The sequence below is a fragment of the Lipomyces arxii genome (genome assembly GCF_038497795.1).
Source record: "Lipomyces arxii strain Phaff 12-163 unplaced genomic scaffold V1512scaffold_22, whole genome shotgun sequence".
NCBI classification, from domain to species: Eukaryota; Fungi; Ascomycota; class Lipomycetes; order Lipomycetales; family Lipomycetaceae; genus Lipomyces; species Lipomyces arxii.
In genome coordinates this window covers 123,669-139,458 of record NW_027117721.1, presented here as the reverse complement: position 1 = coordinate 139,458, position 15,790 = coordinate 123,669, and the positions used below count along the sequence as shown (strand labels likewise).

General features: G+C 42.6%; 6 protein-coding genes across 6 annotated transcripts; 3 read left to right on the top strand and 3 right to left on the bottom strand.

Annotated features, from left to right (window-relative positions):
- Positions 1-944: 944 nt before the first annotated feature.
- V1512DRAFT_277899 (hydroxyquinol 1,2-dioxygenase-like protein) lies at positions 945-2,218 on the top strand. The gene is made up of 2 exons (XM_066917940.1): positions 945-1,276; positions 1,323-2,218. The coding sequence occupies exons 1-2, from the start codon at positions 1,037-1,039 to the stop codon at positions 2,076-2,078; spliced, it is 996 nt and encodes a 331-aa protein (XP_066769750.1). The 5' UTR covers positions 945-1,036; the 3' UTR covers positions 2,079-2,218.
- Positions 2,219-4,103, top strand: V1512DRAFT_267112 (uncharacterized protein). Its single transcript, XM_066917218.1, has 4 exons — positions 2,219-2,375; positions 2,426-2,741; positions 2,790-2,937; positions 2,983-4,103. The coding sequence occupies exons 1-4, from the start codon at positions 2,312-2,314 to the stop codon at positions 3,889-3,891; spliced, it is 1,437 nt and encodes a 478-aa protein (XP_066769749.1). The 5' UTR covers positions 2,219-2,311; the 3' UTR covers positions 3,892-4,103.
- V1512DRAFT_267108 (Alg9-like mannosyltransferase family-domain-containing protein) lies at positions 3,916-5,755 on the bottom strand. The gene is made up of 5 exons (XM_066917217.1): positions 5,418-5,755; positions 5,142-5,374; positions 4,953-5,093; positions 4,109-4,910; positions 3,916-4,059 (listed from the first exon to the last, which is right to left on the bottom strand). The coding sequence occupies exons 1-5, from the start codon at positions 5,661-5,663 to the stop codon at positions 3,982-3,984; spliced, it is 1,500 nt and encodes a 499-aa protein (XP_066769748.1). The 5' UTR covers positions 5,664-5,755; the 3' UTR covers positions 3,916-3,981.
- Positions 5,756-5,840: 85 nt separating this feature from the next.
- V1512DRAFT_267106 (Endonuclease/exonuclease/phosphatase) lies at positions 5,841-7,556 on the top strand. Its single transcript, XM_066917216.1, has one exon. It carries the CDS (start codon positions 6,174-6,176, stop codon positions 7,479-7,481), a length of 1,308 nt encoding a protein of 435 aa, XP_066769747.1. The 5' UTR covers positions 5,841-6,173; the 3' UTR covers positions 7,482-7,556.
- An 18-nt stretch (positions 7,557-7,574) lies between these two features.
- On the bottom strand, positions 7,575-10,303 carry V1512DRAFT_254941 (peptidase family M1-domain-containing protein; the record flags this gene model as incomplete). The annotated part of the gene is made up of 3 exons (XM_066914792.1): positions 7,575-10,047; positions 10,102-10,212; positions 10,272-10,303. 3 exons carry the CDS (start codon positions 10,301-10,303, stop codon positions 7,575-7,577), a joined length of 2,616 nt encoding a protein of 871 aa, XP_066769746.1.
- Positions 10,304-10,814: 511 nt separating this feature from the next.
- Positions 10,815-13,214, bottom strand: V1512DRAFT_81881 (cation efflux family-domain-containing protein). The gene is made up of 2 exons (XM_066918517.1): positions 11,892-13,214; positions 10,815-11,840 (listed from the first exon to the last, which is right to left on the bottom strand). The coding sequence occupies exons 1-2, from the start codon at positions 12,758-12,760 to the stop codon at positions 11,000-11,002; spliced, it is 1,710 nt and encodes a 569-aa protein (XP_066769745.1). The 5' UTR covers positions 12,761-13,214; the 3' UTR covers positions 10,815-10,999.
- Positions 13,215-15,790: the final 2,576 nt, after the last annotated feature.

The following is a 15,790-nucleotide window of genomic DNA, read 5'->3' as shown; positions in this document are numbered from 1 at the left end:
TGCTGTTGGCCAGAAAGTTGATCGATTTGATGATCAGTTTGAAGTCGAGACTCAGTCTGTGCACATTACAGAAAAGGTTTGAAGTAATAGCATTTTATCAGATGGAGTAGACATCTTTGGTTATACTTTACAATCACAATGTCGTTTATGGTTTGTTCAAAAAAATTGTAGCTTTGTGTAGCCATCTCTTTGTATTGTGAACTTTGAAACTCGCCGATTGTTCATAATAATTTGGCAAGATTTTCGCTAGACTCGTCCAACGTGAAGCCTTGACTCAAGCATAACGTTAAATCTAGCTTTCAATCAAAATCTACATGTGAATCAGTTTCTTTAAGTGGCCAAGAATTTGCCTGTCTCATCCGGATCCCAAAAGCAAACTTCGTTTACAAATCAGCAGCTCATTCATTAAAAAATCAATGTTTTTCGTTCTTTGCGTGCGATGGGCCTATAACACCGAACCCAAAAAAATGAAAGAATTTAAAATTACAGCATTCAAGGCGATGGTCGGCTTGACCAGCATATACTTTGTTACTTCGTTTGTCAATTGAACGAGTCTCTGTACCAGTTCTAGCCATCCAATCGGCTGCCATAAGGCCAGCTGGGCCACCGCCAATGATAAGCACATCAACACTTTATCCAGTAGCAACTATCATTGATTAGCTTAGTAGATAAGCGTGATATCAACAAACGCGTTTGTGCTAAGAGCGGACCGGCAAGAAGAATAAAAAGGCAAATATTATGTAAGCACAGCCGAGCTTGCTGATCCCCTAAGTACAAACTTACATAAGCACGGTTTATATGCAAGAATAGGGGGACGGACACATGGAGAACTATGTGGGGCACGGAAAATGAAAAGTACCCCTGTTTTTGCCAATAGATCATTGGGTTAGGGCCAGATAACAGAACTGAACATCCGTATGCTAAACGGCTAACTGACAGGAATAATCTTGACTTGACCCCACTTTGTACTATTTGCCCATTAAAATGGCCATAAAAATCCTCAGCTCAAGAGTCGAGGCCGAACAACAGGAAAAATATGTTAACTAACGAAAATGTCACGATTCCATCTCTAAAAGATTTAACTGATGATAATATCACTGAAAATACAATCATAGTCAACAATCAAACATCTGATCCAAGATTAAAGTACATTTTCAACAGATTAGTCACACATCTTCATGATTTTGCTCGTGAGACGCGTCTTAGTACTGATGAATGGATGTCAGCCATCATGTTTCTTACTCAATGTGGTCAGATTTGTTCAAGCACTAGACAAGTATTGAAGGAACAATCCACTATTACTGTTTTGCTAACTAGAGCAGGAATTTATCCTTCTGTCAGATGTATTGGGTCTTTCTTGCTTAGTAGATGTTATGAATCATCCTAAACCCCCAAACGCGACTAATGGCACAGTCCTTGGACCATTTCATACTCAAGATGCTCACGAATTTAAAATTGGCGACTCAATTTGCTCTTCTGGGAAAGGTGAAACTTGTCTCGTCAGATGTACTGTCCGAGATACTTCTGGAATTCCTATTGAGGGAGTTTCCGTCGATATTTGGGAAACTGATGATACTGGCCATTATGACACACAGTATGATGATCGTACTGGCCCCGATTGTCGTGGAATCTTAAAGTCGAACAAAAATGGCAAAATATGGTTTAAGGCAATTAGACCGGTCCCATACCCAATACCTCACGATGGTCCAGTTGGCAAATTACTTGATAAATTAGGAAGGCATCCTTATAGACCAAGCCATATGCACTTCATGTTTCACAAACCAGGATATGATGCACTTGTTACTTCACTCTATCTTAAAGGAGATCCGTATGAAACGACAGACGCAGTTTTTGGCGTTAAGTCGTCTTTGATTTGTGAGCTTCAGAAGGTGTCTAATTCAAATATAACGTCTGAATATGGCGTCGATATTGATGATTGGCTACTTGATTACGACTTCGTCTTGGTCTCTGATCAAGAAGCCAAAAAACTTAAAATCCAGAATGCTGAGAAAGCTTTGAACAATTTAGGTCTTAATCCAATCATGGTTAACGGGTTACCAGTTGCTAGTCTTGATTGAGTACATAAATAATTAGTTATAGCTTGAGCCCTCTTTTTGTGGAATATATTTTTATTAGACATCATGAATAAGCTATGACGTCATGATTATTGCGCAACGTGTAACTCTTATCGTTAACGTGGAAGCTCCACTATCCGACTCAGCCTTGGATCATCGTTCTCGAATATCTTATTTCAATCCTTTCCCTTTTCGTTTCTCTTTATATTTTGTATCTAAACGAAAACTGATTGGCAATGGCCCAAGGTAGACTTCCACCCAAAGCAGCCCGTTTTGATCGACTAGGAACTTTGAAAGATTGTACGTACAAATCGATTAATGTCAATCAGCTTGTGACTAACAGGTCATAGCCAATGGGCGTATTTACAAACGTGATATTGGCTGTACTGGCACACTAGATGGTGTTCCATTTTGGCTATTTGGTGATACCTTTCCTTGCAACGATGCAGGAAAACCCATAGGCCTGTACACCTCGACCGGTGCAGTTGGTGACGTTCATAATCCTACAAAAAACACTTACTGGTCTTGTGATCAGCATGGAAAACCACCTCAGTTTATTCCGTTTTCTAATGAAGAAGCTAAATTTAATCGTGAAAACGCGGCCGGAGGTCAAAAACGATTCTTTTTGTGGTCGTTCTCCAGTATTGCCGAAACGAGTCCAGGCGAGTACGCAGACACTTTAGGTAGTTGGCGATATGATACTTATTTTAACAGGGGCTGGATATTTTTTGTTCGGGGACAGACTCAGTCTCATCATTTGAAGGATAACATCGGTCACTGTGTTCAAATCGCAAGGATCAAGTTGAACCCCGATCGCAAGAGCGCAACTGTCAGCAGAGTCAGTCACATACCGCTGTTTCAGGTAAACATCGCTACTCTAGAGTTTACAGACAAGCTTATGTTTTAGGGCGGCTGCCACTGGGGGACATTCGCTACACTTGTGGAGCGCAACAAAGGTTTCATTTACGTTTACGGTTCTCAAGAAGGGCACATTTATGTCGCCAGAGTGCCATTAGATAAGCCCACGGATACAAGAGCTTATGAGTACTGGACTACACAAGGTTGGAGCAAGGACGAGTCCAAGAAAACTCAGTGTTTCTGGAAACTTCAGTCGGGTACTATATTTTGGAATCGATTCTATAAATGCTTCATGATGATTGGCTGCACATCGTTTGCGGATAACAAAATCATGGTCAGGACTGCTCCTCAGCCAGAAGGTCCATGGACTGGTGATCATCTGCTTCATCAGTTGTATAAGCCTCGTAGTGGCTTTAACTATTGTGTATATGCTCATCCTTGGTCTTACCCCGAGTCTCAGCACGGCCAGATGTTAATTTCATGGACTGATCAAGGTACTGGTGTTGTTGAACTTGCAAAACTTACTTTTGAAGGGTATAGAGGTAAGCCAATAATGTCTTTTTTGCCTTCAGCCGCCTCAGGCCTCGTCAATGCTCCGCCCTATGCCAACAACACTCCTTCTTACAGTCGTCAATCGCTAAAGTACGCCCGTCAATATCAACAACAATATAGTACGCATCCTGCTCAGCAAGCTCAGCAGTATGGGTCTGCGTTTCCATATTATTCACAGTACCCGCCGCCGAGTCCTCAATACGGCCAGGCGTTTTCAGCACATTATGGTGTTCCGTACCAATACCCACCCCCTCAACCAGGATGCAACAGTTGGGTGAGTCCACCAAGTCAGTATGATCCTAATCAGTACTTCCAATCTAGCGGAAATGGCACTGGCAATGGCATTGACTACAGGTCTGGCGGCGGCTCTGGGCCAAATATAAATTTTGCGACCAAACCCCGCTGAACAATAAAGGTTAAAATGCGATGGTTTAAGAACTTCCAGTGATTTAGCATTTGACGAAATGGGTTACAGTTACGATCTATATACTAAATTTTATACTTTGCGATACACAATTACGTCACCTTTTCGACGGCTATCATCGTGAAGGTGGCTGTTAAATATCCTTTTACACTAGACAGATGTTAATAAGCTAGTAACAAACTTTATCGTTGAAACGCACCTCTATGTACGAGTCATTGACAAAGCTAGTAAATATCTTTTCGAATGCGCCAAATATTATTAGGTGTGTGGGCCATGAGTATTTGTAATCAAGAGACTGGTTCTGCCTTGGCTCGGTCAAAGGAGGAAAGTGAGTTGATAAATACATCACAGGGTCATCGTAGAACTGGTCAGCCTCGTCTCGATAATTTAAAATTTCAGTATCAGATAATCCTGTCGGCGGCTCGCATGTCAAAAACCAGGCATTCACATCAGGTCTATGTATATGGCTCATCCATGGAGTTGAATGACATGGCATGAGAAACCCAACGCTGGTGATTTCTGGCGAAGATCTGATGTATGTAGTCACATCAATTACCCCACGTTGATGTACGATGCTAGCATAAATTGCTAGAGGAAGATTTAGAGCCAAAAGTGCGCCAACGAGTGCGTATTTAAATTTTGGGATCGAAAAAACACGCAGCTTCACAATTGATATTGCGGAAAAAATATGAAACAAGGGAAGAAGAGGATAAATAAATCGCATTTCTTTGTGTGCAATCAAAGAATATGTGAACACCACAAATGCGCACATTTGTGCAAGCAAGGTCCTGCGAGAACTATAGATTCCGTGGAAAAAAAATGGAAGATATACCGTGAGAAGCTGTGGCAGCGCTTCAATAATGTAATACAACTTTCGGTTGACTCCGTAAAATGAAGAAAGTGACTCGACCACGTTAAATTTAAGAAAGTTGTACAATGGCCATGTGACGCGTCGATAATACCAGATATCTAGAAGAGCATTACAAGAAAAAATAATTCCACTGCTTGATTAGTACACACTTAAACAAGTATCAGAGACGTACACGACCGCTAGAGCACTAAACCCCGGCTTTAGAGATTTATGTTTGTAGATCAGGGAGATGCCCATATACAGCCATATTAATGCGTTTGTCGGTCGTAGAATGCAGGCTATTGCAGCCAGTACCAGCGCCTTGATGTAACTTCTAGACGTGTCTTAGCAACTATCATGATTATCATTTGGCCAGACTAACTTATAGTTTAATTTTGTTTCGAGAGGCCAAAAGTACAGTGCAGATATCAATAATGCCATTTCCATTGAGTTGGAAAATGTGCGAACTGAGACATGGTAGTTAAATGCTGAAGTCACTGTGCACAACAGTGTTATTCGACTGATTTCATCTCCATACGTTTTACTCGAAAATTTGTATACAAAAATATCAGCCAAAGCTGCGCATAAGCTTTGTAACACTTTCGGGCCATATAACTTCGATTGTCAGTGGTCTACATACAGTAGAGATCGTACTTACTACACCATCAACGCCAAATCCAAAAACTTCAGAGAGCCGATAGACTCCCGCAAACACTAGTGGATGTGCAATGCTACGCAAAGCATCTCTCCATTCCCATGTCAGATATCCATACCCAAAAACTAGTTCGTGAGCTGGTTCAAGCCCTTGCCAGAACTCATCTGGTTGAAAGTATGTGCCAGTCGTGAGCGCGTTTACGAGACGAAATGCTAGCAAACCGGAAAAGAGATAAAGATCACCTTGCATTTTCCATTTGAATGAAGGACATCGCAGCGTTTGTGATTAATTCCTTAAGAACCAAGAAGGTCTGGATGAACGTGTTCTGTAAAGAGGGTAGGGGTTTACTTTTTGACTCTATAAATCTTCGAAGCCGTCCTTGGATTTTGAATCTTTTTCTCTTTTTTTTCTTAGATCAAATAGCAAGAGAGAATTTGCCACGACGGAGCTTAGTCGTTTTTATAAGAAGCTCCGTTGCCATTCACAGATTTAATCTGTTTATGCTGTCTCTCGAGATCGATAATTAAGCCTGGATAGGAAGTTTGGTCGTCGTTGGGTTCCATTCAATTGGGACGATGAGGATTGAATGTCGATGAAGGGATACATTTCAATGTTTAATTTTAGAAGTCAATTTACTGTTTGTTTTACGTATTTAGTGTTACTGTAATTGCATAGTACTGTAGAAACGTAAAAGGCTTCTACTAAAATGCTGATCATGATAATATATGGCGAAAGTATCTATATGATCTATCGATAGTTATGGACAGCGTCACACTTTTTTGCTTCACGTTCAATTGTGCTCAAGTCATTCACAGTCCTAAAACAATTCAGAAGGGTCTCAAAAAAGCATTAAACGGTACATTGTATCCAGATATAGTGTTTCTATCGCTGCAAGAAGTTGGACCGATCTACGACGTCTTTTGGGGTCTCGGGCAGTCATACGTTGATCCGTTTATTGATGCTGTCGTTAATTTAACGACTTCGAATTACAGTCTAGTATCACAATGCTCGGCTGGACTCACATTCGGGTTGTTGTTTCAACGTAAAAACTCGCAAGTTTCTATCTCAGATGTTCAGACCTCATCAGTCACGTTTGGATACTTTGAAACCGGTCTCAAAGGTGCTGCCAGTGTTCGCATAAAAGTTTCGGATGAAACAACCAAGCTGGGTCCTGTTGAACTGACATTTGTTGCAGCTCATCTTGCTGCTAATGAAGGCTACAAACATCTTCGAGACCACAATTTTCGAGATATTGCTCGCAAATTAGCCTTCTTCAACGACACCAAACATAAATCTAGAAGTTTCTTATACAAAGACAATGCCCATGTTTTTATTTTAGGGGACTTAAACTACAGAACTGCGCTTCCACGTCAAACGTTTGTACAAGGTATTGCAGCGCCAGACACGACTCCGCCCAAATGGAGCCAACCGTCGTCGTCTTATGTCGATGATTGGTTTCAATATGACGAACTGACTAAGTCACGGCAGCAAGCAGACGCATTTATAGGGTTCACAGAGCCAACCTTGGGCTTTGCACCTACTTACAAGTTTACTGACAGTCGGGATTACTCTAGGCGACGAATACCGTCTTGGTGCGATCGCATCATGTACATTGACGCTTTCGTCAGTAATTCTGACCAGAAAGTCCCCCCAATTCTGGTTTCCGAATATACCTCCCTCCCCGATGTCGCTGGTTCTGACCACATTCCTGTCTATGCTTTGATTACAGTCCCGCTAGCACAGCCAGGTATTTTGGCACCCGAGATTGTACAAAAACTTTCCAGTAAAGACATCGCGGTATCTTCAGAGTCTATTCCAATTGTAGCCTCACTCCGAGGAGTAGACCGTGCTGATCGAAACGGATTGCCGGCCGTGATCGCGCGGCAGATCAAACTGCAGGACCGTCACATAGTAGCCAGAAATAGCCGGATTAAGAATACAGAAAAGCTGATTGGCGTGGTAGTATATTTACTGCAGACTACTATTGGAAATGAGATCTTGATCGGGTTCGGTGCAGGGCTCATTAGCGTCACCATTTATTGGATGTTTAGATCTAATGAATCTTAGCTACCTTTTAACTTGCGACTTCAAAATGCTCAATGAGTATTTTCGTTAAATACATAAATTGCTCTTACAACTATACTATAACTTACTAGTAAGTCACAAGTACCCGTTCTCGTTCAGCCATTGCTTGACCGATTCTCTATCTCGGTTGACCCATTTAATCTTCGACCCCACACTCTCAAGTGATTGAGCCAAACCTTTGTCGTAGCCCTTGGTGTTTTTCTTTGAAAAGAATTGTTCAATTTCGTTTACAGCCTCCTCGGAAGCAAAGCCACCGGTGGAGAGAGACACAACTGAGCTCAACATGGAAAGTCCAGGAGGCAAAAGCTTTTCAAGCTCGTCCCAGTGAAGCTTGACCCATTCCCATAAAGCAACTGTTCCTTCCTTGGTCGATCTCAGACCACCCATGGGAAGGTACACATCTTGAGGACGAACTGATCCATCAAGAATAAGATCAAGAGTCTTTTGAATAAGCTTGGGATTCTTTGTCCGACCAATATTACGAAGTGCAGTGTTCTTTTCATCGGTATTGATAGGATTGAGATAAGTATTATGAATGACTTCCCATTCTGCTTCGCCGCCATTCTGAAGCGCAAGTGCAAACACTGAAGCCTTAATATTGGGGTGAATGGCGCGCTTATTGCCCGCAGCGAACTGAGCAAACAAAAGCTTAGCTGCGGCAATCACAGTCTCGTCTCCAGCAAGGCCTGCAGAACTAAACATAAGAGACTTAAACTGCTGCTCAACATGGCCAACATCGGCACCAAAAGTCCAACCAAGAGCAGTTGCCTTCGGAGCAGTTAATTCTCGCTGAAACTTCTTGAGCCCATCCTGCACAGCTTGCTCTTCAAACATCCACGCAGCACGGATGGCGCCAATTCTGGACGTAATTTCATCCCAAACAACAAACTCAGTCTCGTTCTTCCATCCTGATACAAGAGATAACAGACCGACGGTGGAAGAATAACCACTGGCAGCAAGCGCACCTGTATCAGCAACCAGCCCGGCACGGTCTTCCACAGACAAGAGCCCTTCCTGTGCGTTAGCACCAAGCTTGATAAGACGCTCAGGGCTGTAAGCCGTACGGAAGATGCCAGAACTTTCCGCGTTCAATTTGAAAAACTTGGAAGAGTCCAGTGGAATTGTCATCTCGCGAGACGTCAACATAAGGTCTTCATCAACACCATTCTTAGTCTTGAGAGCAAGCGAAACAGGATAAAGTGTCTCGTCTTCCTCCGGCGTTACATCACCAGAAGTCAAAAATCTATTCTGGCGAACAGTGATCGAGCCAGAGCCCTCAGTGACAGTCAACAAAGGATAACCAACTTTCTTCGTCCATGACTGCATTAGAGATGAAACATCCTTGTGTGAGACCTCGGACAATGCAGCCCACAGATCTCCAGTCTGTGTGTTGCCATATTTATGGCGCTTCAAATACAAGCGAATGCCATTAATAAAAACGTCCTCACCCAAGAATTTAGACACCATACGCAAAACGCAAGAACCTTTAGAATATGAGATAGCGTCAAAAATTTGATTAATCTCATCCGCTCGCTTAACAGGAACTTCAATTGGGTGAGAAGAGCGTAAGCCGTCCAATCTTAACGCAGCCTGTAAGTTGTCAGTGACATAGGCTTCCCATACCTTCCAGTCTGGATAGAACTCGTTGCACGAGAACCAAGACATCCAAGTTGCGAAACCCTCGTTAAGCCATAGACCTTCCCACCAATCCATGGTAACCAAGTTACCAAACCATTGGTGAGCAAGCTCATGCTGAACAACCTCAGCAACGCGTTGTTTTGTATTCGCGCCAGAGGTTTCTTCGTCGAACAATAAGTCAACGACACGATATGTGATGAGACCCCAATTCTCCATCGCACCAGCTGAGAAATCAGGAATGGCAACCATATCCATTTTAGGCAAAGGATAAGGCATGTCGAATGTCTCCTCAAAGAATTTAATAGTCTTAGCGGCCAAATCGCAAGAGAACTGGCCTTGATTTTCAAGACCAGGGGTAGCATAAACACGAACAGGTATGCGGAACGACGTGGTCTCAACATATCGGAGATCACCAACAATGAATGCAAGTAGGTATGTAGACATTAGAGGAGTTCTGGCAAAATGAACCGCCTTTTTGCCAGAGCTCAGAATTCTCTCGTCTTCGGCATTCATGTTCGACAGACAAGTCAGAGATGGATCAGCAATAAGCGTGATGTCATATGTTGCCTTCAATGCCGGCTCATCAAAGCAAGGAAATGCTCGTCGGCAATCAGTCGGCTCCATTTGAGTAGTAGCAAGGTATTGAGTTGATCCGTCAGCCGCGGTATAACTAGATCTGTAGAAACCAGCCATTTTGTCGTTCAAAAGGCCAGTAAAGACGACAGTAAAGACAATCTGAGTTCCTGCTGAGAAGTCTTTGTCAAATGTGAATTTAACTCTCTGAATTTCGTCGTTGAACTCTGTTGAGACTGCAGTATGCTTTTGGCCGCCTGCTTCGACAATAGCAGAATGCACATCAATCTCAAGCGAGTTAAGAGTAATAGTCTTTGAGGTTTCATAAACATCGAGACTACATAGTATCAGAAAGCAGTCCACATGAACGACTCGTTGAACTTGAACCTACCTGATCGCGACCGTTCCTTCAAACGTAAACTTCTCGAAATCAGGCTCTAAAGTCAAATCATAGTTGAGAGGCCTAACATTTTGGGGCAGGACCTCACGATCGCCAGGCGTGCTATTAGAAAAAGTCAGAATTGGCTGTTAACAGCAATTGCAGTATTGATCAGATCTTACTTGAACGAGCCTGTAGTAGAAATGTCAAGCATGTCTTCTTCCAATACTTTACGATGTTGATGACAAAGATGATGCAATCGTCTACTATAACTAAATCTTGATCTTGCTTGATTTGATGAAGTTGATGTAAGAAACGAAAAGCCTGATCGGATCGATGGTCCGGGTGTGGAGGAGATACCGCTGGAAGTAAGCTGTCTACCAATATCACGAACTGTGCTTAAAGGCTTCGAGAATGCTAATGATAAATAGTCATAAGTTACCCGGCCTTTTGTCCAAGACCGTGTTAGTAGTCGTGACCCTGAACCAATGGCCTGAAGCATCAAGACGGCCGTATTTCAAGTGCACACTGGAAAACTTGAAAAGCAAAGAAATAGGGTCTTGTTATAACTGGAGAACCTAACTTATTATTTTAGAATGCTCACGGTTGATCCCGGAGAGTCAATTATTATGCAGACTGTTGAGTGAGTGCCTGTCTATCCTAACAACAAAAAAGTTGCATGGAGAACATCAAGGCTCGAATAATATTCGACCGGAACTTTCCGAGAAAGTGAAAGTTTATTTCTTACAAAATCATTCATTTTCATACAGCATTTCTTAAGTAAGATAACCAAAATATTTTATTATAACACAATGCAAAATGCTGTATTTCAAAACTGCATTATTCTATGCATATCCAAAACTCTACCAAAATAACACCACTTAATGTCTTCATGCACATAATCATATATCTACCGTTGGATATGTCCTGCAAAATTATCATCCCTGTAGTCAATGTGAACAAATGCCCGTTCTACTACGGGCAGCGTCTCGATCGCATACTGCAGTGCTTCCCCAAGATCGTGACTGTCCCTAAGAGTGAGGCTGTCGTCAACAACAATATCGATCTCGGCATGCAACCTATCGCCAGCATGATAAATGTTGCAAGATGTGACTTGTCTGATACGCTCTGCAAATCGCATGCAAAGATATATAATCACCTGCTTGTCTACCGAGTCACCTGATACGCCAGTCAAGTTTCGAATGTGCTCAAAGGTGGTTTCAACCCATTGCTGAATGATGTACACAGATAACAGCAATGCTCCAAGTGGATCCAGCCACCAAAAATTAAGAAAATAACCAGTGACAGGAAACAAGATCGACAACAAGTTAAAAACAATATCGGACATTGCATCCTGTGCCAGGGCTTGCACGGCAGACGAATTGATAGATCGACACCAAATCCAAGCAAATAACTTTAAGATAACTGCCGTAGACATAATCAAAAATGACGGCAAACCAAGCTGGACAGGCTCGTGAAGCCCTTTGAATAATCGCTGAAGTGCCTCAACTGCAACTTGGCAAAACGAAACGATGATAATAACTGAAAATATCAGCACACCAAGTGGTTCCAAGCGGGAGCGGCCGACTGGATAATGAAACCTTGTGCTTGCATTTGAGTTTTCGACCATGCTAGTACTGAACCAAATGATTGTAGTACATAGAAAGTCTAATGCGGAGTCGACAAGAGAAGCAATGACGGAAATTGAGTTGGTAAGCAAAACAATAACCGTCTTTCCAGCCAAAAGAAAACTTGGCATTTGTCAGTACTAAAGAGAGCAAAACACATTAAACGAAACTTACACATTAATTAGTAAATTGACCATAATTGCCAAAGTGACAATGCCAGAATACTCCTCCCGATCAGCATTTAAAAAAGCTTGTCCTTCTTCATTAATGTTTCCTGGGACAGTTTTACGGCGACTGAGTCGTTGCTCTTGGCTATATTCATGAATCATAGAATGAGTGATTTCAGAGTCCAGCAAGCTGTCAATTTCTGTGTCACGCTCAATAAGCTCATTTTGACGCTCGTAAAACCTTCTTTTTTTGTAACTCATAGATTTTAATTGAGCGCTGCTCGTTACCATAGAATCCCAGTTGTATGGTGATTTTGTACTTCCAATGAGATATTGAGCGCGAATGCCGTGTAGATTCTGTGAGATGAATGAATTACGTCTCGAATAGGTTGAATCAAATGATTTTCCGCGATGATGGTGAGTTTGAGATGCTGTTATAAACGATGAAAGAAGATTGGCTGTTGTTGATGAAATCCGTGGCAGTACAGCAATATCGAGATGGGCTCGACTGATGGCACCTCCCCAGGAGAGTGAACGGTAGAGCTTTGAAAGTCTTCCTGTACTAGCTTCTGGGATATCTGTGCATAGCAGTTTCGTATGTTCGTCGGAGTCGTCTTCATCGTCGAAATCAACCTCAGAATCAACTTCGGACGAAGAAGACGTGCCAGGGGAGTGTTCAGCTAAGCATGTTGCAGCCTCCATCATAGGCCTTGTTCTTGACTGGGCATGAGACGTTAGAGGTAAAATCAAAGATACTTCTTCTCCTTCTGGAGACGACAAAGGTGGTGACGTTCCCGGCTCAGAATCAATTGTCAGTATGTTTGCTGCCTGACGCTCAAGTTCAGCAACGAGCAAAGTGTCTGTTGAGCCCGTCATTGTCTATTCAGCTAAAGAAAAATAACCAAAGCCAAGCAACTCAAACTGACAAAACAGAAGTAGAACTAATGAGTGTAGAAAAACATAGTACGCGAAACCAAAAGAGTGGAGTTCTGATGTATGTTACCCTTAACCACTGCTGCATGCTGGTAAACCACAAACAGAACGACTGGACAGACTGGCTCCCAGTTGTAGAGCGAGCTAGCACTTAACGGTCGCGCTTCTTCGAGCACACAGCTCAGCCCCTTCTTCCTTACGTATAGATACCACCTAGAACCCCTCGATCTGTCTGAGCCTATAGAACAAGACGTAAGGGGCAGCTATAGACAGGGCTAACGCAGTTGTAGGAAAGATAAAAGAGGCAACCTACTAGGCACAAATGGCTATGGCTGAGACACAACAGGAACAAGAGCGCCAGGCTAACAAACATCGTAACCCCTCTCTAGCCTATAAAGTAAGGGATAAGGTCTAGCTACAACTACAAAATTTGCATACTACTAGGCCAAGCAAGAAACTAGACGACAAGGCCGCCAAGTACACCATTACAGAGATTGTAAGGCCTTACAGCTATAGACTAGATATCCCTAGTCGCCGGATACACAATGTCTTTCATGTAGACTTATTACGACTAGTATAGACTGACCCCTTACCAAGTCAAGAACAGGAAGAATACTAGTCCCCACCTATATACATCGAAGGAGACAACGAATAGTGGGAAGTTGAAGCAATCCTTAATGAACGTTCTGTTAGACCACGACGACAACACCAAACGCAATATTTAGTAAAATATGCTAGTTACACACAACCTTCATGGGAGCTAGCTAATGAGGTCAAAGACACAACAGCACTAAAGTCCTACTTAGAGGCAAAGCAGTCAAACAGGAGGAACAGGAGGGAAAACGAGGGACGATGTTGCGATTTGGACCGTCAGCCTTGTGGGGCTTCGGACGATCCTCTGCAGTTGCTCCAATGTCACGTGACTGCTCTGGCAACACGTGGCTGCACTTCGTGTGCCACATCAGAGCGCTGAGCTTATCTTATCTTCCTCTCCCCAAGTTTAGCTTTGTGTATGCAACGCCTTTCTTTATCTTCCAATGTACAGCCTGGAATCAAGCTTTAACACGTGAGTACAAGCAACAAGAGAGATAGCGGCGCAGCGAATAGGACAGCTCATACGGTATACGAGACTGTGCATAGCTTAGACAGATAAATCAATCAATCAATCAATCAATCGATTGATCGATCGATAGTTGTTACGAGGGCTAAACTGCGGATTACAACGCGCCACTTGTGTCTAAGCGAGCTGTTTTGTGGAAATGCGACGCAGGGCTCATGCAATACCACTACTAGGATTTCAAGTCAAGTAGGGTACTTTTAGCTTGGGATAGTAGATAGCGTGGAGGGTTGCTCGTTCCCAAGCACGCGCTTCCTCGTCTCCATGACTTGCACCTCCAGCTCCTCAGCCTCCTTCCACCGGCCTTAATATCTGTACTGTAGAGAATAGGTGTGTAGCAATGTATAGAGTGCTCAAGATCGTGTGTTTCGTTCGTGATCAGTATGATTGCATTTCTGCTTCATATCTGGTGCGGCCCTGCCTCGCTTATGCTTAGCTCCCGCCTTGGCTTGGCACAAACCAATAAGGATCGACCTTTGTCTTCCCCTACATCTATCTATATGGAGAGCCGCAGTTGAATGTGGAAATAACCAGTGGCATTGCTGCCAGAGCTCGAAATCGATGCTAAGGAAAGCATCTTCAAGATTCGTGACAAACTGTAATCCCCAACGTTGTACTTGTTGATTTGACTTTAACTATTTTTGTGTTGCCAGCTGCACTAATCTGTGCATCTCAAAATTGGTTCGGACGGCGGTGACGGAGATGAAGAGTAGTTGCGTAACGTGGTGAGATCGCCTTCAAAGCCTTGGTCTTCATTGTTTCTATGTATTGCTTGAGGTACTATCAAAGTAGACGTATCGAGTCTGACCTGTGCAACGAAATGTTTGTTTCACCGAACCGGGATGATGCATCTCCATTCACCTTTTGCGATGTACTCAATGTTGAAGGAAGCTGCAACCTCGGCCGCTTGGCGGCAACTGTACGCGACTGATGGTAGTAATCCTTTACCTTCAGTTCTCTTTCTTTTCTTCAAAACGACTCGACTTATATATACATGACCAAGTACTTCCATCGTTAAATCGTACCCTCAGCTTTGCCCTGATTCACTACTCAATACGCCTGCAAATGCACAATGTTACTTTGGCTTTTTCTGCGTCAAAGTTACATATACTGCTATTATGCAATAAACGAATCATTAAAAATGCAATAAAACGCCTATTTTTTATCAGTTGTTCTTATTGAGATAAGATATGCTTCCTTGCAGACGCGAGAAGATATCTTGAGACCCTGTTCATTGTGGCACGTGGGCCAGTTCATGTCGATAGCCTTAAACCCATGAGTAGCTTTACCTAATCCTACATATCAATCGCAGTACAGCTCTTGGAATCCTTCGGTATTTTTAAATCCCAATCTGTTTTCAACCCAATATTTAATATAAACGATTCTACTAGCTTATAGTTAATTATTTTTGTTTGGGAGTGTGGAGCGATAGAAACGTTTTAGCAAATGTGTTTAGGGTAGTGCGCACGAGCTCGACTTGACAAAAGAATCATATACACAATCCAAGAGCATATGAATTGGTGTCAAGAGAAAGAGCTGAAATACGAGTTATCACATGTAGCCGTTTCTTCTATATCTATTTTATACAGTTCCCTGACATGAACTGCTGTCTTAGTCAATAAAAAGCTGTTGAGTAATACATTATTATCATTTAAATAAGTTTTTACTGTTCAACAAGAAAGCGTAAAATTCATGGTCATGGAGCAGCAAAATTATTTACCCGTTATCTGATTTGACGTCGGCCATTTTAGACTATATGCTCCCCGCGGCCCCGCCTAGCTTTCGCTTTTTCCATTCTACTTTATGCGCGTTCTTGCCACTAGTAAAGAAAGTTGATCAGTTTTACCATGGCTTTG